A 22,346-nucleotide genomic window follows, 5' to 3' on the forward strand; every position below is an offset into this window, starting at 1 on the left:
ATAATGTAAAAGCTCTCTTCCCACTTCCTCCCTATGGCTATATTTTGTCTGTATCATTCTTTACCATGCATTCCTGCCCTCTGAGCTATCTCCTGTGCAAATACTGCCCTTCTGATCTGCCATGATTGTTCCAAGGAGTGTACTTACCTGGTGTAAATGTTCATATTTTATGGATGTCTACTGTTTGGGTGAGAGCCAAGGGAGTGTATTCAATTCCAGGCCTGAAGAGTGACTAGGGACCATAGTCTAGGGAGTTTCACCAGTCACTATCAGACCAGAATGCAGAGTGCCTAAGGCTTTTGACTACTACTTTTTTTTTTTTTTTTACTACTAGTTTGGCAGTTCAAACCCACAAGCCACTCAGTGGAAGGAAGATAAAGACTTACCACCTTGGAAATCCAGTAGGGGTCACTATGCATCAGAATTGACTCACTGGCAGTGAGCTTATTTTTTTTATTTCTTTTATCAGACCAGTAAGCCTAGTCTTTTTTTAATGGTTTTTGTGGTTTTGAGTTTAGTTCCACATTTTTCTCCCACTCTATCCAGGGTCCTACGCACAGCAGAATCAGACCATAGTGTCTTCATTGGCTGATTTTCTGAAATAGATTGTTAGGTCTTTCTTCTCATTTTGGTCTGGAAGCTTCGCTGAAACCTGTTCAGTATCATAGCACATGCAAGGCTTTATTTACAGTCAAGCGGTGGCTGCACACGAGGTGCATTGTGTAGGAATTGAATCCTGGTTCCTCCCATTTGCTGTTGTTGTTGTTATTTTCCGTTGAGTCGGCCCCGACTCATAGCGTCCCCTCCTTGGTTTTCCGAGGCAGTATCACTACGGAACTAGGATTGCCCAACCTTCCTTCCGAGGAGTGGCTGGTGGGTTTGAACTGCCTGCCTTCTGGTTAGCAGTCAAGTGCCTTAGGCACTATGCTACCGTTAGAAACACCTAAAATAATAATAATTAGGGAGATGTCTAAGTCATCTAGTGGTGTTACAATAGAAACACCACAAGTAGGTGGCTTTACTACAGAAATTTATTCTCTCACATTTGAGAAGGCTAGAAATCTAAATTCAGGGCATTTTCTATGGGAAGGCTTTCCGTCTGTTGGCTATGGGGAAGGTCCTTATTACTTGGCTCTTTGGTGATTTTCATGAGGTATTGTGTTTATCTTCTTCCATCTCTGCTTTCTCATTTGCTTGTTTAATCTCTTTTATGTCTCAAAAGAGATTGACTCAAAATACACCCTACAGTAATCATAAAGACAAAACAAACAAAAACAAACTCACTGCCAGCAAGTTGGATCTGACTCACAGCGACCCCTCCTTGGATTTCCGAGGTGGTCTGGTGGAGTAGTGCCTAAGGCATTTGACTGCTAACCAGAAGGCTGGCTTTTCAAACCTACCAGCCTCTCCTGGGAAGAAAGGTTGGGCAATCTATTTCTGTAGTGATAGCACCTCCTAAACCCAAGAAGGGGTTGCTATGAGCCTGATTCAGGTTTGGTTTGGTTTATCACTACAAAAGTAGATTGCCCAATCCTCCTTCTGAAGAGTGGTAACCCATTTTCAAATGGGATTATAGCTATAGGCATAGCAATTAATTAGGCTTTACAGATGGGTTGTTGGATTACTTTTTATTGACTTTTTTCATTTTTCCACACCTTCTGTATTTTGATATACAGCATTTTATTACTAAAAATTAAATAAGGATTAGACAATATGATCACAAGTTCACAGTTCCAGTGTGCAGACGGTGGACTCTACAAGGCAAAGGAAGGCTGAGGAAAAAATTTCCATGTCGAGGAGTCTCATTTGAGTTTCTATTTTGCATGGCCTCTGGCTCCACACGTGTCATGCTGTCAACCCGGAGGCTTTGGGGGAACTGTGGGTCCAGCAGGGCGGCTGGCCCTCTTCTAGTCCCAAATAGTTCATGAAACATACTAAACAAGTTTACCTGAGATTTAAACTTAACTGGGCATCTTGTGCTTTTGTTAACTCTGGGAACCTCCTCCCAGCTTATCTTTTATGTCTGCCTCCTTCTTTTATGTCGCCCTCTCCACCCCCACCCCCCCATCACCTCATTTCATGTTCACCTACTGCTCCCTCTGCCTCTACTCAGACCTCCTCCCCTTGTCCTTCTTGCCTTCTTCCTTAGGCTCCATTGCCTCTCTTTTCCTCGTGGCGTCCCCTGCCTCCTGGCCTCTCCTTTGGTCTCCATTTCCCCTACCAGTCTCCACAACTCAGACCCCTACCTTATTCAAAATGAAGACCCATTGCTTTTAGTATTAAAACCTCTGACTCCAGAAACCCAACCCAGCCTCAGAGTCTGGAAGTTCTCTGAAGTATTTGCTTCCTCCTCTACACTTTAGATATTTTCCAGTTACTCGGTTAAAATCTGAGATGAGCTCCTGACTGAAATGATTCGTGCCTCAGCTGGTAGTCGTCGATTTCCAGTGAGAGGCCTGGCCTCATCCCCTCGCTGCCCCAGTCGACCCCCAACCCCCGCTCGGTGGAGCTCCATCCCCTCGCCCTTACACTCTGGTGCCATGGAGCCCCAGACACCTTCCCTACCCCTATCTCGGCCTCGCGGAGCCCCGTTCCCCGCCCCTCACCACCTTGCGGAGCCCCGAGTCTCCCGAATACCCTCGCCTAGCGGTGCGCGGACTCTTCCCCGCCCATTGGCCCCGTGGAGCCTCGGCTTCTCACCACCCCCCCATAGAGAGGCGGACGCGCAGGCGCAGGCGCAGGTGCGGCGCGGCGGGTGCGAGCGAAATGGGGACCGTGGCGACGGCTGCGGCGGCGACTGCCGGGGAGGGGGCGCGCACCCCGAGTACAGCTGCCATCTCGCTCGGCCTGGGCGTGGCTGTTGTGTCAAGCTTGGTGAACGGGTCCACGTTCGTGCTACAGAAGAAGGGCATCGTGCGGGCGAAACGGCGAGGTAGGGCCTGTCCTTAGCAACCCGCGCTCGACTCCCCACGGGGTGTACACTCGGTTGGATCCGGATTGGGGGAGGGGCGGCCACTGGGAGGCCGGGCTCCGCTGGCGGCGGAGGCGTCTAGTGCTCTAGGGTCCTCGCTCAGAGCAGGATGCGTCTGGGCTGGTGGCGCCCCTGGGCCGGTGGCGCCCCTGGGCCATCTCCGAGTTCCAGTTCTCGGAGGGTAGGGCCCTGCGCCCTCTAAGCCGTTTTCCGTTCGTTCGTGGGCATTGAGGTTTCTTTACAAGACCGCCCGTTCCCTGTATTACGCAGATCGTTTGGGTACAGTCTTAACGCATACGCACACAAAACAGTATCAGTTTATTAAGTTACATTGTAAAGTAAGGCCACGAGGCCTCGCCCTCCCTGGTGGTAGTAACACCGAGCGACACAGGCTGCGGGTGCGTCGACTCCGGCCGGGCTCAAGGATAGCAGGCGACCGAATGCGGAGTCATTCGCCCGGACCGCAGTTCTGAAAAGTTTCCGCCTGTGGGCCCCACAGCTTTCTCTTCAGTTAGTTTTTTAAAATGGCCAAGGAATCACTGGATATGGTAGTTGCGTTTCTGCCACCGTTTTTGTTTTATTTCCTTCCCAGCGACTGGAAAAGTCTTGTTTAATTTTATGGGGTTTCTCCAGCTGTCCCCCATTACACGTTTATTTATTAGTTCCCAGATTGTTTCAATCCCTCAGCAGCCTCACAGATGAGCAGCCGGGGGCCCGTTGTTCCCAGACTACCCTGTCACTCGCACCAACCCAGGGAAACCTTCCTGTTTCTGAAATGGTCCGAGGATATTGTATGCCCAGACTGATAGGCTTCCTGCCTTTGCTGTGCTTAGGGCCTGGAGCATTTTAGAATTCAAGACCAGCTGATTTCATGCTCCTGGGAGTGTTTACCCGCACAGAACTTAAGAACAGTACTGTGGGCAGGTGGGACAGGGCCAGGCGAAATGGACGCCTAGGAAGCAATGTTTAAGGAGGCACTCACGATCAGGGTGAAGCAAGAGGCCTGCTCTTTCCAGTGTTTTGTGTTTCTGGGTGTGGTTGATTGAGCCATCTCTAGTTCAGATTTGAGCCATCTCAGTACAGTTGATCTTCACTTTGAACAAAACTCAAGCCAGATTTAAAAAACAAAACCAAACCAAACAAACAAAACGGCCCTCTGATATTCCCCTGGGTGGTTAATACCACACTTGAATGATGTGCAATGTAAGAGACAGAGTTTTAGTGTGCTACTGTCACTCTGTGCTGAGAGCACTGGGACGGAATTTATTAAACTTGTGATGCAACATGCTTTCAACCTGAAAAGAAATGTTGCATCCACAGAGATCCACGAAGTCTTGGCTTGGTCTTATTAGCTGTATTCTCACAGGAATTGTATTAAGATCTCACTGAGGAATGGCATTAACTGCTAATTTATGGGTTGTGAAAGGAAGTAAATTCGTAAATAGCCACTCAGATTCCAGAATACTGGTGAAACATTCTTGGAGTACCCTGAATTGTTGGCCAGGAGTGCCTTAAACAAATAGATCCAGGGCCTGACAATTTTGAGTGAAAATATAATAATGCACTGCTGTCAAGTCAGATCCGACTCACAGCAACCCCTCCTTGGGTTTCTGAGGCAGTATCACTATGGAAGTAGATTGCCCAACCTTCCTTCTGAGGAGTGGCTGGTGGGTTTGAACCGTCAGCCTTCTGGTTAGCAGTCAAGTGCCTTAGGCACTACGCTACCAGAGCTCCCATGTTCTTTATGGCACCTACCAGATGACTGTGTGGGACCATGGAAATGTGAGGTGCTTGTGACCCACCAAGGGTACTGGATAGCTTGCTAATAATGTGAATAAGGTACATGGCACCCTTGTAGGGCTGGGATCATCCAAATAAGTTGTATGGAACCCTAACGCAGGGATTGGTCAGTTTTGCCATCTTGCTAGGCTTATTAACTTCCTAAGGCTGTAGTGTGTCTCTAAGGTAGGAAGCAGACATCTGGGCAGTGACGCTTTCCTCAGGGAATGCCTGTGGCTTTGACATTCAGAAGCAGGTTAATTGTTTGCTGTGACTCCAAAATAAACAGCTCCTGTGCCCTTGATGTGATGGATGAGAATGGCAGTGGGGTCTTCCTTCCAAAAACCCATAACCTCAGTCTAATCATGAGACAAACCTAAATTGAGGAGCATTCTTTGAAACACCTGACCAGTACTTCTCAGAACAGTCAAGGTCCCCCAAAACAAGAAAAGTCTGAGAAAATGTCACAGCCCAGACAGGCCTAAGGTGATATGATGACTAAATGTAATGTGGTATTCTAGAGGGTTCTTGGAACAGAACAAGGTAGTTAGGGGAAAACTAAGGCAATCCAAATAAAGTATATATAGACAGTTAATTTAAAAAAATATTGAATATAACTGTGTTATTTCAGTTCAGTTGATATATTCAAGGGAATTGGTGAGTAAGAAAATAAAATACAGATCTACTTTTAAAAATAGTGCATAATCGATGCTTGTATTTGCATAATAGACATGAAAATGTTTTATTCACTAAGATTCCCACCCACTGCCACAGATTCAAGCTAGCTTTTTTATTTATGTTGCAAAGTGGACTTGGGGGCAGTGTCTGACCACCTTTAACTTCACAAGAGGGTGGAAAGATCAAGATCCACATCGACAGCCCAAGGCTTATTCCTATGAGGCAGAGGTCAGACATGATCTCCAACATGACTCTCCAACATTTTTTACCAATTCTGACACCAACCTTTTCTCCACGGCACTCTCTACCTCTCTGCTGGGTTAGATAATTCGTTGCAGTGGCCACACACAACTCAGACAATACTCATGATTATGGAGTTTATTAGAGAAGCAGCAGTTTACAATTCAGGTTCAGGAATACTCAGGATACAATTCTTCGATCAGGACAGCCACTCCTTGGCTGTTCCTGCAGGGATGCCTGTCTTTGGCCTTCCTCTCTGCCTCCCCTACCCCCTGCTCAGCAAAGTGTTATAAAGCTCTTTTAGCTGTGCCAACAGATGCCCAGGGATGCACCCCACTCTGCCAGCAAGGCTCTTGCCATAAAGCATTCAACTTTCTCACCCTTTGGCTTGGAAGCCCATTGCTCTGTCTTGTGCCAGTCTCTTGGTTCCAGCTTCTTGGTTCTGTTGTCTCTGTTGCTGTGGCTTCTCTGCCACCATCTCTTGTCATCTCAGCAAGGTGTTACAGCTCTCTCTTTCTCTGTCTCCTGAGGCAAGGAGATTCAGTGCAGGGATCCCGGGTCCAAAGGACATGCTCTACTCCTGGCTCTTCTTTTTGAAGATAGTGAAATCTCCCTTTTTGCCTCTGGGATAGTTCATTTTAAGCCTAGCAAGATGGCAAAACTGACCAATCCCTGCGTTAGGGTTCCATACAACTTATTTGGATGACCCCACCCCTACAAGGGTGCCATGTACTTTATTTACGTTATTAGCAAGCTATCCAGTACCCTTGGTGGGCCACAAGCACCTCACATTTCCATGGTCCCACCCAGTCATCTGGTAGGTGTTATAAAGAGCATGGCTAGAAGAGCCATATTAAGTAATTCACTGTATCACAAGGGAGATGGAACACAGACATATAGTCTTTTTTTTTTTTTTTGAACATTTTATGAAAGTTTATTGAGCAAATTACTTACCAATTCAATAATTTTAAGCATTCTCTTTAGTGACATTGGTTGCAATCCTTTCAGTATAACAACACTCTTCCCACTTTTTCTAAGGTTCCCTGTTTCTATTCGTCCCTCTTTTCTGCCTCTTCCTATCTTCTTAGCTTTGTTTTGGGGCACATGCTACCCTTTTGGTCTCCTATGGTTGATTATCCTGAGAAGCAAGTTCCTCGTGGGTGTTATTGTTTATCATATAAGCCTGCTTATTGTTTGGCTGAAAGAAGATCTCTGGGAGTGAGTCCAATTCCAGGTTTGAAGGGTTTCTAAATGCTATAGTCTCAGGAGTTCTACCAATTTCTGTCAGACCAGTAAGTCCAGTCTATTTTATGATTTTGAATTTTGTTCTACACTTTTCTCCCACTTTGTCCAGGATCTTCTATTGTGATCCTGATCAGAGTGGCCAGTAGTGGTATCTGACCACCATTTGTTCTTCTGGTCTCGGGCTAGTGGAAGCTGTGATTTATGTGGTCCATTAGTCCTTTGGACTAACTGACTATTTCCTCGAGTCTTTGATTTTCTTTACTTTTTAATGCTTTGGATAGGAAAAGACCAATAATTATATCTTACATGGCCACTTGCAAGCTCTTAAAACCCCTGTCAGCACTCAACAAAGTAGGATGTAGAACACAGTCTTTATGAACATTTTAGAACATCATCTTTATGTTATGCCAATTGACCTAGCAGACATATAGTCTTGTTCTGATAAATTTAATTATGATTTGTTCAACACATACTTATGAAGTTTTTATTATATGCCAGGCACTGTTCTATGTTTTGAGGATATAGCAGTTTTTGAATATATGTCCTATTAGTTCTTCCATGTCTGCTAACACAAAGCAGAGTTGACAGTCATGCAATGACTAAAGCAGAAAAGGGGGCAGATAATGGCACAGTGGAAGTCAAGTGCCTATGTTAAGGGAGACATGACGATTCTTAGGCTGTAAAATGCTATGTCTTACTGAAGTGTAAACTTTAAATGAGTTGCCACACTGCAGCATTTATAGAGGGAGAGAATCTCCACTTAAGGCAGCCAAGCTCTGATCACAGTTGTGTTGAAACGTTTAGGGACATGGCTTTCTCTGTTACAGGGTTGAACTCTCCCTCATTTAAGGATCTTAATGAATCAACCTCACCAATAATTAACTACTGAATATAACTCTAGGCAATGCCAGGAAAATGTTCTTCATGATAAAGTCTCATAGTGGGATTGCTGGTTTTCTAGCAGTACTTTTCATCTATATTGGTCTATATTGGGGAGTAGGCAAAGAGGTGTGCGGATCCATCCACTATTTATATTATGTCTAAATTTAGAGCTGAAATTTAAGTAGGATTTAAATTAGAGAAATGAAGTAATTCTTGGGATGGAAGGCATTTGTGAGAACCCACTTAAAACATTGCAGTTACAGAGTGCAGTGCCATCCAGGAGAGACTGCAGGCTGGAATGGAAGGAGGGGGACCTTGCTCAGGAGCTGTTGATCAGAGACTCTTAGGACAGACTTCTTGGAAATAGTCTCAGGAAAGTTGTATGCTTCAATTTGCTGGAGATTTTTAACTCTTTAGATCAGAATGAAACAGCTGATCTTTTTTTTTTTTTTTTTAATTGTGGTAAAAACATATATACCAAAACATTGGCCAACACAGCTTCTGCATTTTCTCCTCAGTGACATTGGTTACATTTTCCGTATCATGCCACCATTATTGCTATTCTCATCTAAAACATTCCACCACGATTGACATAAATACAGTGCCCCCAAAGAAAAACTCCTCTTTTCCTCCTCCATCTCACTCCTGGTAGCCATTAATAATCTTTGGTTTCATATATTTGCTTATTTCACATAAGTGAGATTATACTGTATTTGTTCTTTTGCAACTGATTTATTTCACCCAGCATGATGTTTTGAAGGTTCATCCATGTTGTGGCATGCATCAGGACTTCATTTCCCTTTATGGCTACATAATGTTCCATTGTATGTATATATCACATTTTGTTTATCCCTTCATCTGTTCAAGTCCTTTGCTCACTTTTTGACTGGGCTCTTTGTCTATTTGTTGTTAAGTTGTAGAAGTTTTATATATAACATCAAAGCCAAAGCCACTGCCATCAAAGTGATATTGGCTGTTGGTTTTGTGTATATGCCCTTTATTATGTGGAGGAGTGTCCCTTCTATTCCTATTTTGCTGAGAGTTTTTGTCAGGAATGGGTTTTGGATTTTATCAAATGCCTTTTCTGCATCTGTTGATAGGATCATGTGGTTCTTTTCCTTTGTTTTATTTATGTGATGGATGATGTTGATTGTTTTTCTAATGTTGAACCATCTTTGCTTGCCTGATAGGAACCCCACTTGGTCATAATGTATTATTTTTTGGATAGGTTGTTGGAGTCTATTGGCTAGGATTTTGTTGAAGATTTTTGCATCTAGATTCATTAGGTGTATTTGTTTGTAGTTTTTTCCTTTATAGTGATGTCTTTGCCTAGTTATGCTTGCTTCATAAAATGAATTTTGGAAGATTCCATCCTTTTCTGGGTTGTGGAATAGTCTGAGTAGGATTGGTGTCAGTTCTTCTCTGAATGTTTGGTAGAATTCTCCAGTGAAACCGTCTGGGCCAGGACTTTTTTTTTGTTGGTAATTTTTTTTATGAGTTGTTCAGTTTCTTCTTTGGTTATGCGTCTGTTCAACTTGTCCACCTCAGTCTGTGTTAGTTTTGGTAAGTAGTGTGTTTCTAGAAATCTCCATTTGTTCTAGATTTTGAAATTTCTTGGAGTACAGTTCTTAATAGTATCCTGATATTATCCTTTTAATTTCAGTTCATTCTATTGTGATATTGCCCGCTTTGTTTCTTATTTATGTTACTTATGTTCTTCCCCTCTTTTCTTTTGTTAAATTTGCCAGTGGTTTGTCAATTTTATTAATCTTCTCAAAAAACCAACTTCTACTCTTCTTGATTTTTTTCTATTGTCTTTCTATTTTCTGTTTCATTGATTTCTGTTCGAATCTTTATTGCCTTTCTTCTGGTGACTGTAGGCTTTTCTTGCTGTTCTTTTTCTAATTGTTGGAGATGTTGGTTGAAGGTGTTGCTATTTGCTGTTTCTTCTTTTTTGATATGTACATTTATTACTAGAAATTGCCTCTGATCACTTCTTTTGCTGTGTCCCAAAGATTTTGGTATGTTGTGTTTTCATTCTTGTTTGATTCCAGGAATTTTTTAATTTAACTTTTTATTTCTTCTCTTACCCAGTTGTTCTTAAAGAGGGTGTTGTTCAGTGTCCATGTGTTGCTCTTTTTCCATTGATCTTCCTATTGTTGATTTTTAATTTTATAGCATTGTGATCTGGTCTGGGAAGATAGTTTGCAATATTTCAATGTTTTTAATTCAGTGTTTTTAAATTTATTAAAGCTTGCTTTATGGCCTAACATATGGTCTATACTGGAGAATGTTCCGTGTGCACTGGAGAAGAATGTATATTGTGCTGTTGTTGAGTGAAGTGCTCTGTAGATATCTATGAAGTCAGGTTGGTGGGTTGTATTGTTTAGTTCTTCTGTGTCTTTGTTGAGTTTCTTTCCAGTTGTTCTACCAGTGGTTGGAAGTGCTGTATTAAAGTCTCCTACTATGACTGTGGAGTCATCTATTTGTCTTTTCAGTCCTGTTAGGGTATGATTTATGTATTTTGGGGCTTTTTCACTGGTTCCATAGATATTTGTTATTTTTATATCTTCTTGCTCATTTGATCCTTTCATCATTATATTATGTCCTTCCTTGTCTCCTGTGGTGCTTTTTGTCTTAAAGTCAATTTTATCAGAAATTAATATTGCCGGTTCTGCTCTTTTATGATTGCCATTTGCTTGATATGTCTTTTTCCATCCTTTGATTTTTAGTCTATTTTTGGCTTTGTCTCTAAGGTAATGTCTCTTGTAGACAGCATATTGATGGGTTAAGTTTTCTTGCCCATTCTGCAACTCTCTGTCTCTTGAGTGATACATTTAATCCATTTACATTCAGTGTAATTATTGATATGTATGAATTTGTTTTTGTCATTTTGTTAGGTGTTTTTTCGTGGTGTTCCTGGTTTCTTTGTTCCATATAATTTCCTGTGCTGTGCTCATTTTATTTATGAATTGTGTTATCATTTCCTTCATTGCTGTTGTTTTAGTATTTGGTAAATATTTGTGCTTGTCATCTTTCTTATTATAATGTGAAGGTTTATCATTTTTCTTTGAGATTACCCTGTGATTTATAATTTTCTCCCTGAGTTTAGAACAGTCCATTCTGTCTTGCAACTCTCTTGACTTCCTCACCATTTAGAAGTTCTTTAACTACATTATTTTTTTCCCTCTTTTTGTTTATAGTTCTCATTCACCAATTCATGCCTCTGGTTCCCTGTTTACAATCCTGTAAGCTTATTTTACTTTGGATACTTCATAACTGGTTTAGTTTTGGTTTATGTCATCACATGTATTAATGGTTGGTTCTTGTTTGCTATTATTGGTTCTCTGTCCAAGGGACTCCCATTAGTATCTCTTGTAAGGTTGTCTGGTTTTTAAAAATTTCCTTAATTTATTCCTATCTGGAAATGTCCTAATTTCACCATCATATTTGAGGGACTATTTTGCTGGGTCTATAATTCTTGGTTGGAAATTTTTCTGTTCCAGGATTTTATATATACCATCCCATTGCCTTCTCCCCCACATGGTTTCTGGTGAGAAATCTAAACTTACTCTTTTTGGTTGCCCTTTGTAGGTAACTTTTCATTTTTCCCATGCTGCTTTCAGGATTCTTTCTTTATGTTTGGTTTTGGTGAGTTTGGTGATAATATGTCTTGGTGATTTTCTTTCGGGGTCTGTCCTATTTGGGGTTCATTAGACTTCTTGAATCGATATATTCTCATCTTTCATCATATTAGGGACATTCTCTTCCAACAAACTTTGGACAATTTTTTCACTGGTTTTATTTTCCTCTTCCTTTTCTGGAATCTGATTACATGTAGGTTATTCCTTTTGACGGTATCCCACATGAATCTTAGGCTGTTTTCATCTTTTTTCTGATTGATCCCTTTCCAAAGAAATATTTAGGTATTTGTCTTCAATTTCATTAATTCTGTCTTCCATTGATTTTATTCTACTCCTTTGCCCTTTCAATGTGTTATTTTTTTTCTGAAAATTTAATATCAATCTTGTGGAATTCTATCTGTAGATTTTTTGTTGTTATGTGCCGTCAAGTCAGACCCGACTCATAGTGACCCCTCCTTGGGTTTCCGAGGCAGTATCACTACGGGAGTAGATTGCCCCATCTTCCTTCCGAGGAGTGGCTGGTGGGTTTGAACTGCCAGCCCTCTGGTTAGCAGTCCAGTGCCTTAGGCACTACGCTACCAGAGTAGATTTTTTATCATTTCTAATTTTTCATGTATTTTGTCCTTTTATTCTTGTATTTTCTTCCTAAATTGTTCTCGGGTTTTGTCTGTGTTTTCCTTAATTTTATCAGTGTTTTCCTTGATCTGTCTCTCAATCCGTTGAAGGTACCTAAATACAATTCTTTTGAATTCCTTATGAGGGAGTTCCAATGCTTCTTCTTCCTCAGGGATGTGTTCTGAGCCTGTATCCTGTTCCCTTCTTTCTACTGCTTTATCTTGCTTGTGATGGACTGTGTGGACTGTGATGGTCCATTGTCTCTACGACATTGTGACTTTGTTATATATATATTTAATTGGTGATTGTATGTTGGAGTTATTTGTACAAGATTTTTGTTTTCAGATATATCTGAAGAAGCAGGGTACTGTGCTTCTGTATTCACTAGTTAGCAGTACTTATGCACTCAACACCTGTCTCCTGGTGGGTGTGATAGAGAATGAGAGTGGCTGCACAGATCTCTATTAACTGTTTGTGAAGAGCAGGTAAGGGTGAGTCAGGCTTTTATTGGTGGCTGTTTATCATTGGCCAGTTGGTTCAGAAGGAAGTAGGGGCTTTCACTCAGTAAGTGGAGCTGCAGGAGGTGTGCGTGTGGTTGGGTTGTATGGGCATGGTTGCTGTTTCCTACTCAGTTAGACAAAAACAACAATCAAAAACCATCAATGAAATAAAAACAAGAGGACAAAGAATACACACCACATGAACACACAGGAACAATCATCAGAAAGAGAAAAAGGGGGAAAAAAAAAGGAAAAGCAATAAGTGAGAGAAAATATTCAAAGATATACTCTAAAAAGTCAAAAGAAATATGAATAGAAAACGGGGGATGAACCCCACAGTATCTGGGGAGGTGGGAATAAGAGAAAAGAGATAGAGTAAGAGAGTAATGGAGAAGAAAATAGGAAAAATGCAAAAATAAAACAAGGAATGGGGGAGAATCACAAGAAGGGAAAAAATGGGAACCAAGAAAAGGGAAGCGAGAGACAGAAAAAAAAAAAAAAAAAAAAAAAAAACCCTGGAACCTGGGAAGGGAAGAAGAAAGGATAATAATAAAAAGGTTAGAAAAAAAAAAGACAATTATTTTAAAACAGACAAAAACAAACAGAAGAAAAAGAAAAAAGAAATCTGGGCAGGGCAGGATGGAGCACCTAGGCTCTGTCAGAGCATACAGACTGGGATGAAATTCTTGTGAGGGATGGTCACACTTCCGTTCACCAAGAGAGTGTCAAGGGGAATATTGCACCTTTCCAGTCCTCAGTGTCTCCCCTCCCTGACAAGTGGAGCCTATTCTTAGGTCCCTAGAATCTGAGAGAATGCTGTTGCTTTAAATATCCAAAATGGTCAGATTGCTTGTAAACATTTAAAATGGCTGTGTCATACAGACAGCCAAAAGTCTATGGATCAGCCCATCTCCCTCTTCACTGTTTCCCCTTTTATTCACTAGTGCAGTCCTCCATGCAGCCTGTGGCTAGCAAGTCCAATTTTTGGTTAATTCTCAGGTCCTAATACTCCTTTATAACATCTACGCTGTCCATGCCATTAGGATTGCTGACAGTCCATTGCTCCATATGTCTCCCTTTTTGCTGTTTTTATGCAGGTTCTTCCACCAGTTGGAGTTTAGTCCAGTTCTGTATCCTTCCTTTCAAAGTTCAGGGCTCCAGGATTATGTTCTGTATCTGTGTTAATTGGTTCCGTTTTCTTTGTTGAGGAGCGTCTGTATAGTTTGCCTATTTTGCCATCTTACTGGAACACATTTTTAAAAATAATTTCTTTTTATTGTTGTTGAGAATATGCATAGCAGAACATATACCAATTCAACAGTTTCTACATGTATAGTTTAGTGACATTGATTCTTTGATCCATTTTGAATTACTTTTTGTGTATGGTGTAAGGCCTGGATCCTGATCATGAACCAGCTGATCTTTAAACTTAATCTGTCTCAGATTCTGTAGCCTCCTCCGTGAGAGGAGTGAAACTTAGAGATATGACCATTAAGACAGTTGAAAGGTAAGTCATTAGTCTCATGTGAGTAGAAACTGAGACGCAGACACCTCATTTGTGGTCCCCTGTCTTCCTCCTGTGTAGTCTGTGAGTTCTTGGCATCTGGGAGGTATGCATGCTGTTCTCTGCCTTTCTAGCCATCTCAGCTCTTGACACCTGGGCACACAGCTAGGTGCATGGACCCACACTTACAGATAGACAGACACATTCTGTCTTCACCTCTGCAATTCTCTGGGTCTTGAATTAGTTTTTGCTGCTTGTAGGAAGCCTCCAGACTGTGACACATAGGGTCATTTGCTTCTTTGCCTTCAGTCCCCTTGCCCCCAGAACCTGTGTGGTGGTGGCCTGTTCATTTGTCTTTTTCTTGGATCTCAGCTCCTCAAAGGCAGGACACACATCCTGTCCACTGGGAGATATGAAGTAGACACTACCTGTGAGTAACTGTGGCATAGGGAGGGAGAGACTGAATCTTATGTTTTATGAAAAGATTTCAGAGCCTTCTTCAAGTTAATTCAAAAATGGTCTTGTATCCTCATAGCTTCTAATACATAATAGAATCCAGAGCTACTGTTAGATCTAAAAATCTATAACCTTATCTTCCTTTTAACTCTGAGAGGAGATCACTAATAAGGTCATGAGAATGGTATGAGAGTTAGGAGGATTAGAGTAGCTCCATAGACTGTTCCTGGCTTTCCTGATACTGTTTCCATAAAAAGAGACAATCAAGCAAACAAAACCCAAACCTGTTGCCATTGAGTCAATTCCAACTCATAATGACCCTGTAGGACAGATTGGAACAGTCCCATAGGGTTTCGAAGACTGTAATCTTTACAGAATTAGACTGCCACATCTTTGTCCTGTGGAGCAGCTGGTGGGTTTGAATTGCCAACCTTTCAGATAGCAGTGAAGTGCTTTACCACTGTACCATCAGAACTCCACATAAAGGGGCTACTATTTACGGAAGATCCATGGTGTCTCAGACTCATATGTCTGTCACAGTTCTGTGGGTTGACTGAGCTCATCTGGGCATCTTTTGCTTAGGGTCTCAGGTAGCAGAAATCAGCTTGAGTTATTCAGTTACTCATTTCCTCAAGGTGTTTGGTTACTGCTAAGTTTTCATAACTTTGGCCCCTGTATGCTCTTCTGTATTCATGGATACATTTGCAGCATATGTAAATACATATGTAGAAATATTCTCTATCAAACCTATGTGTATACATGGGTTTAATCTAGTTCTCATTTACACAAGTAGCTTTTCAATTTGAGGGTTTATCTGTGTATCTACTCGTAGATTATTGTCATTACTGTTATTGCAAGATTGTATATGTAATAGTATTTACCTCTTGCTTGTGCTCCTCCTGTTGTCTTCCTTTACCTTCATCAGTTTTTGCTGACCTCCCCCTTAATATATATTGCCTTCCCCTTCACCCAAGTTAATATGTGTCTATCATTTTTCCTTCAAAATGCATTTTATTGAAATATAATTTATGTACAGTGAAATACACAAAACTAAAGTGACATGGGTCAATGCATTTTTTTTTTTTTTTGCAGTATTCCCTCCCCTCCCCTCCCACCCCTGGCAACCAACAAAAAAAGTTTCCCTCCATATATAAACCTTTACTTGAACCTCCACAACAACGAACTAATACTATATTTGTCCTTCTGTGAATGACTTACTTCATTCAGCATAATGTCCTCCAAGTTCATCTATATTATGTGGTGTTTTGCTGAACAGTCCGTTCTATCTTGTAGTTGTCGTGACTTCCCTATGCGGTGTTTTGCAGACTCTACATTATTCTTTAGTGTTACATATCATTCCAGTATGTGTATGTGCCATAGTTTGGTCATCCACTCTTCCGCTGATGGGCATGTAGGTTGTTTCCATCTTTTTGCTATTGTAAATAGTGCTGTGATGGACACGAGCGTGCATTTCTCTGTTCCTGTCCTGGCTCTCACCTCTCTAGGATATATACCTAGTAATGGGATTGCTGAGTCAAACGGTATCTCCCATTCCAACTTTCTAAGTAATCGCCATATTGCTTTCCACAGTGGTTGTGTCGCTTCACAGTCACACAAGTAGTGTATGGGAGTCCCAATCTCTCCACATCCTCACCAGCATTTGTTATTTTCTGTCTCATTGAACCTTGCTGTCAGTGCTGGGGTGAGACGGTATATCTCGTTGTTTTGATTTACATCTCTCTGATGGCCAATGATTGTCAGCATCTTTTCATGTATTAGCTGACCACCTGTATATCTATATCCTCCTTGGTGAAGTGTTTATTCATGTCTTCTGCCCATTTTTCAATTGGATTGTTAATTCCTTTGGTGTTGAGGTGTTGGAATTTTCCATCAATCTTAGAGATAAGTCCCCTTGCCAGATAATATAATTATCAGCAAATATGAATTTGTTGCTGTCATTTTTGTCATGTGCTTTTTTGTGCTGTCAATTTCTTTGTTCCATATAATTTTCTATGCTGAGCTCATTTTGTTAATGAATCATATTATCACTTCCTTCATTGCTATTGTTTTAGTATTTGCTGAATATTTGTGCTGGTCCTCTTATTTTGATGTGAAGGTTTATCAATTTTCTTTGAGGTTACCCTGTGATTTATAGTTTTCTTCCCAAGTTTAGAACAGTCCATTCTATCTTGTAGTTGTCTTGTCTTCCCTACCATCTAGAAGTTCTGTAATGACACAGATTTTTTTCCCTCTTTTTGATTTGTGGTTGTCCTCATTTGTCGGTTGGTGTCTCTGGTTCCCTGTTTGCAATCTTGTAGGCTTATTTACTTTGGATACTTCCATATTTGGTTTGGTTTCCGGGTTATATCATCATGTGTGTTAATGGTCAGTTGTTGGCTGTCGTTGATTCTCTGTCCAAAGGGCTTCCTTTAGCATCTGTTGTAAGGTTGATCTGGTTTTAACAAATTCCCTTAATTTCTGCTTATCTGGAAATGTCCTAATTTCACCATAATATTTGAGGGACAGTTTTGCTGGGTACATAATTCTTGGTTGGAAAAGTTTCTCTTTCAGGGTTTTATATATACGATCTCATTGTCTGCTCACCTGCATGGTTTCTGTTGAGAAATCCAAGCTTAGTTTTATTGGTTGCCCCTTGTAGGTAACTTTTTGTTTTTCCCATGCTGCTCTCGTGATTCTTTCTTTGTCTTTGGTTTTGGCGAGTTTGATGATATGTCTTGGTGTTTTTCTTTTGGGGTCTATCCTGTTTGGGGTTTGTTGGACTTCCTGAATGGATATATTCTCATCTTTCGTCATATCAGGGAAGTTCTCCTCCAACAAATCTTGGACAATTTTATCAGTGTTTTTATTTTTCTCTTCCTGTTCTGGAATCCCAATGACACGTAGGTTATTCCTTTTGATGGTATCCCACGTGTACCTTAGGCTTTCTTCATTTTGTTTTGATTTTTTTTTTTTTTTTTCTGATTGATCCCTTTCCAAAGAAGTATTCAGGTATTAGTCTTCAATCTCATTAATTCTGTCTTCCATCGCATCAATTCTACTCCTTTGCCCTTCCAATGTGTTATCTATTTCTGACAATTTAGTATTAATCTTCTGGATTTCTATCTGTAGATTTAGAATCATTTCTAATTTTTCATTTATTTTGTCATTTTGTTCTTGTATTTTCTTCCAACATTCTTCTAGGGTTTTGTCTGTGTTTTCCTTGGTCTGTCTCTCAATCCTTTGAAATTACCTAAATCTAATTGTTTTGAATTCCTTATCAGGGAGTTCCAATGCTCTCTCTTCCTCAGGGATGTGTTTTGGGTCTGTATCCTGGTCCCTTGTTCCACCTGCTTTATCTTGCTTCTTTGTGTGGACTGTGATGCTCTGTTTTCTCTGAAGCATTGTGACATTTTGTGTTTATATTTAATTGGTAGTTATATGTTGGCATGACTTGCCCACAATTTTCGTTTTCTTTGTATGTTATCTATACAGGCAGGGTACTGTGCTGTGTTCCTCTGTTCACTAGTTGACAGCGCTTATACACTCACCACCTGTCTCCTTTTCAGTTACCAGCCTCTTGTATGTCCTTGCTGATCCTGGCAAACAGAGCCTGTTCTTAGGTCCCTGGAATCCGAATGAGAATGCTATCACTTTAAAATCCAAGATGGTGGCGACTTGTAAATATTCAAAATAGCTGCTCCCTCAGTCACTTTAAATATCCAAAATGGCCTCCATTTGTAAACATCAAAATGGCTGTGCCCTCGGTCACTTTAAATATCCAAAGTGGCCGCTGCTTGTAAACATTGAAAATGACTGTGCCCTCAGTCACTTTAAATATCCAAAATGGCTGCCACGTGTAAACAATCAAAATGGCTGCACCCTCCAGACAGCAGAAAGTCCACAGCTCAGGTTGTCTGCCTCCTTGCTGTTTCCCTTTCTGGTCACAGACCACCAGAGCAGTTGTCCCTGCAGCCCTTGGTGACCAGGACTGATCTTTAGGTCAATTCTCAGGTCCCAAGTCCACTTGGAAATATTCAGGCTGTTGGTCTCATCAGAGTAGCTGACAGTCCGCAGTTCTGACCATCTCCGTACTCAGTGTTTTCATTCAGGTTTTTCCACTAGTTGGTGCCTAATCCACTTCTGTATAGTTCCTTTCAAAGCTAAGGGTTTATCTTCTGTATCTCTGTCAATTGGTTTTTCTTTTCTTTGTTGAAGAGGGTCTGTGTTGCTTGTCTGCCTATTCCTCCATCTTACCAGAAGTTGCCCTGAGCTTATTCTTATTGATTGCCCATTGTATGTAACTTTTCATTTTTCCCATGCTGCTCTCATGATTCTTTCTTTGTCTTTGGTTTTGGTGAGTTTGATAATGATATGCCTAGGTGATTTTCTTTTGAGGTCAATCCTGTTTGGGGTTCATTGGAATTCCTGAATGGATATATTCTCATCTTTCATCATACTGGAAAAATTCTCTTCCAACAAATATTCAACAGTTTTCTCTGTGGTTTTATTTGTCTCTTCCTGTTCTGGAATTCCAATTACACATAAGTTATTCCTTTTGATGGTATCCCACATGAACCTTAGGCTTTCTTCATTTTGTATTGATCTTTTTTTCTGATTTATCCCTTTCCAAGGAAGTGTTAGGTATTTGCCTTCAATCTTGCTAATTCTGTCTTCCATTGATTCAATTCTGCTCCTTTGCCCATTCAATGTCTTACCTATTTCTGAAAATTTAGTATTAATATTCTGGATTTCTGTGTGTAGATTTTATATCATTTCTAATTTTTCATTTATATTGTCATTTTGTTCTTGTATTGTTTTTTGAAATTGTTCTAGGGTTTTCTCTGTGCTTTCCTTGATCTGTCTCTCAATTTGTTGAAGATACCTAAATATAATTCTTTTGAATTCCTTATCAGGGAGTTCCAGTGCTGCATCTTCCTCAGGGATGTGTTTTGGGTCTGTATCCTGATCCCTTGTTTCTCATGCTTTATCTTGCTTCTTTGTGTGCACTGTGATGCTCTGTTGTCTCCAAGACATTGTGACATTTTTGTATTTATAATTGTTGATTGTATGTTGGAGTGAGTTGCCCATGATTTTCATTTTCTTTGTTATCTACACAAGCATGGTACTGTGCTAGTTGACAGCACTTATACACTTACTACCTGTCTCCTTTTCTGTTGTCAGCCTCTCATATGTCCCTGCTGACTTTGGCAAACAGAGCCTGTTCTTAGGTCCCTGGAATCCAAATGAGAATGCTATCACTTTAAAATCCAAAATGGTTGCCACTTGTAAAGATTCAAAATGGCTGCACCCTTGGTCACTTTCAGTATCCAAAATGGCTGTGCCCTCGGTCACTTTAAATATCCAAAATGGCCACCGTTTGGCTGCACCCTTGGTCACTTTAAATATCCAAAATGGCTACCACATGTAAATAGTCAAAATGACTGCACCCTCCGGATAGCAGAAAGCCAACATCTTAAGTTGTCTCCCTCCTTGCTGTTTCCCTTCCTAGTCACAGGCCACCAGCACAGTCATCCCTGCAGCCCTTGGTGACCAGGCCAATCTTTATGTCAGTTCTTAGGTCCCAACACCACTTGTTCAGGCTGTTGGTCCCGTCAGAGTAGCTGACAGTCCGCAGCTCCGACTATCTCTGTACTCACTGTTTTCGTTTAGGTTTTTCCACTAGTTGGTGCCTAATCTACTTCTGTATAGTTCCTTTCAAGCTCAGGCCTCCAGGATTATCTTCTGTATCTCTGTGAATTGGTTTTTTTCTTTCTTTGTTGAAGAGGGTCTGTCACTTGTCTGCCTATTCTTCCATCTTACTGGAAGTCCTCTGGTAAAAAGTCTGTGTCTATCCTTTAGTTATTAATTTACCTACTCTCTTGGTTCTCAAGTGCTGCTATAACAGACATACCACAAATGGATGGCTTTAACAAACAAGGATTTTTTTCTCTTACAGTTTAGGAGGCCAGAAGATTGAGTCCAAATTATCAGCTCTAGGGGCTGAGTGAAGGCCCCTTGACCTTGAGCTTCAGCTTTGCCTCCTGTTCCAGGCTCACTGGAGCTGGAGGCTTTTTCTGACTCATGTAGTTGCTGGCTGCTGAGGCAGACAAGCCCAAGATCTACAAGTAAAATGGCACAGTTCCAAGATTAGCAGACAGCATGGGAGGCCACTACTTAAAGTCCAAGAACAATCCCCAAATTGGCAGGGAACGTGGCAGACCACTTAGATGAAGACTTGGCTAGAAAGGATCTAGATGTGCCCCAAAACTCAAGACTTCTCTCAAAACTTCTCCTTATATGTTGGAAGCAGGCCATACCCTGAAGGCAGCTACTTAGCTGCTCATGGCATCATCATGGAATTGATGACCAGTCTCATCATGGGGAATAACTACATCCAGCTGACCAGACAATAAAAACTATGGCCATATTGTTGATTTCTAATTTTATGGCATTGTGGTCTGAGAATATGCATTGTTTCATTTAATTGTTTTAAAATTTATTGAGACTTGCTCTGTGGCCTAACATGGTTTATTATGGAGCATGTTCAGTGTGCTAGAAAAGAATATTGTACCACTGTTGGGTGGAGTGTTTTGTGTATGTCTATAACTGGGGAATCTACTTCCACAGAGGTACCACCTTAGAAATCCCAGAAGAGGTCACTGTGAGTTGGGATCAACTCAATAGCAGTGAGGTTTTTTTTTTGTTGTTGGTTGTTTGTCTAATAACTCAAGTTGGCTGATTGTATTGTTTAGTTCTTCTGTGTCTTTGTTGAGTTTCTTTCAAGTTGTTTTGTCCTTCATTGAATAGAGCGTATTAAAGTCTTATATTATTGTAGAGTTGTTTATTTCTCTTTTCAGTTCTGTTAAAGTGTGATTTATGTATCTTTGGGCTCTTCCATTTGCCGTGTAGATACTTATTATGGTTATATCCTCTTATTCAGTTGACATCTAATCATTATATAATGTCCTCTCTTATGCTAGTTTTTCACTTAAAGTCTGTTTTTAATATTGCCACTCTTGGTCTTTTTTGAATGCTATTCATTTGATATATGTTTTTCATTCCTTTGATTTTTTGTCTGTTTTTGTCTTTGTGTCTAAGGTGTGTCTCTTGTAGATAGCATTGTGATGGGTTGTGTTTTCTTAGCCAATCTGCTATTCTCTGTCTCTAGACTGGTGCATTTAATCCATTTACATTCAGGGAAATTACCAGTAGCAATGAATTTATTGCTGTCATTTTGTGGTGTATTCTTTTTATGGTGCTGCTGAGTTCTTTGTTTCATATAATTTTCTGTGCTAAATTCATTATGAATTTTCTTATCATTTCCTTAATTGCTGCTGTTTTCATGTTTACTAGAACGTTATGATTTTCCTTTTTTGCATTTTGATGAGAAGGTTTATTGTCTTTGATATTATCCTGGAATTTATTATTTTCTTCCCAAGTTTAAAATAGTTCATTGTCTTATGGGCTTGGTATCATGGTCGCAGGGGACATCAAGGTCAATTGGCATAACATACTACGCAAAAACATTGTTCTACTTTCTACTTTGGTTAGTAGTGACTTGGGTTTTAAAAGCTTGCAAGCAGCTGTCTAGATGCAACAGTGGGTCTCTCCTTGTCCAGAGCAACGAATGAAGAAAACCAGAGACACATGGAAACAATCCAAGGAACTGGTTGATTATGTGATCCTCAGCCTAAATGACCGTGAGACTGGAAGAATTAGATGGTACCCAGCTATCACTGTCAGCCACTCAGAGGGAGATTGGTGCAGGAGATCCTGAATAGAGTGGGAAAACAATGTGGATCAAAACTCAAAATCATAAAAAAAAAAAAAAA

General features: G+C 40.7%; 1 protein-coding gene across 1 annotated transcript in view; it reads left to right on the forward strand.

The window, feature by feature from the left end:
- The first annotated feature begins 2,766 nt into the window (after window positions 1-2,766).
- Window positions 2,767-22,346, forward strand: part of NIPA1 (NIPA magnesium transporter 1) — a 234,505-nt gene continuing 214,925 nt past the window's right edge. The window contains exon 1 of the mRNA XM_007956734.2: window positions 2,767-2,932. Coding sequence (XP_007954925.2) covers window positions 2,767-2,932 — 166 coding nt within the window. The remainder of the gene's footprint in view (window positions 2,933-22,346) is intronic.

Source organism: Orycteropus afer, unplaced genomic scaffold, assembly GCF_000298275.1.
Source record: "Orycteropus afer afer isolate SDZICR_OR568_19922 unplaced genomic scaffold, OryAfe1.0 scaffold00656, whole genome shotgun sequence".
NCBI classification, from domain to species: domain Eukaryota; kingdom Metazoa; phylum Chordata; class Mammalia; order Tubulidentata; family Orycteropodidae; genus Orycteropus; species Orycteropus afer.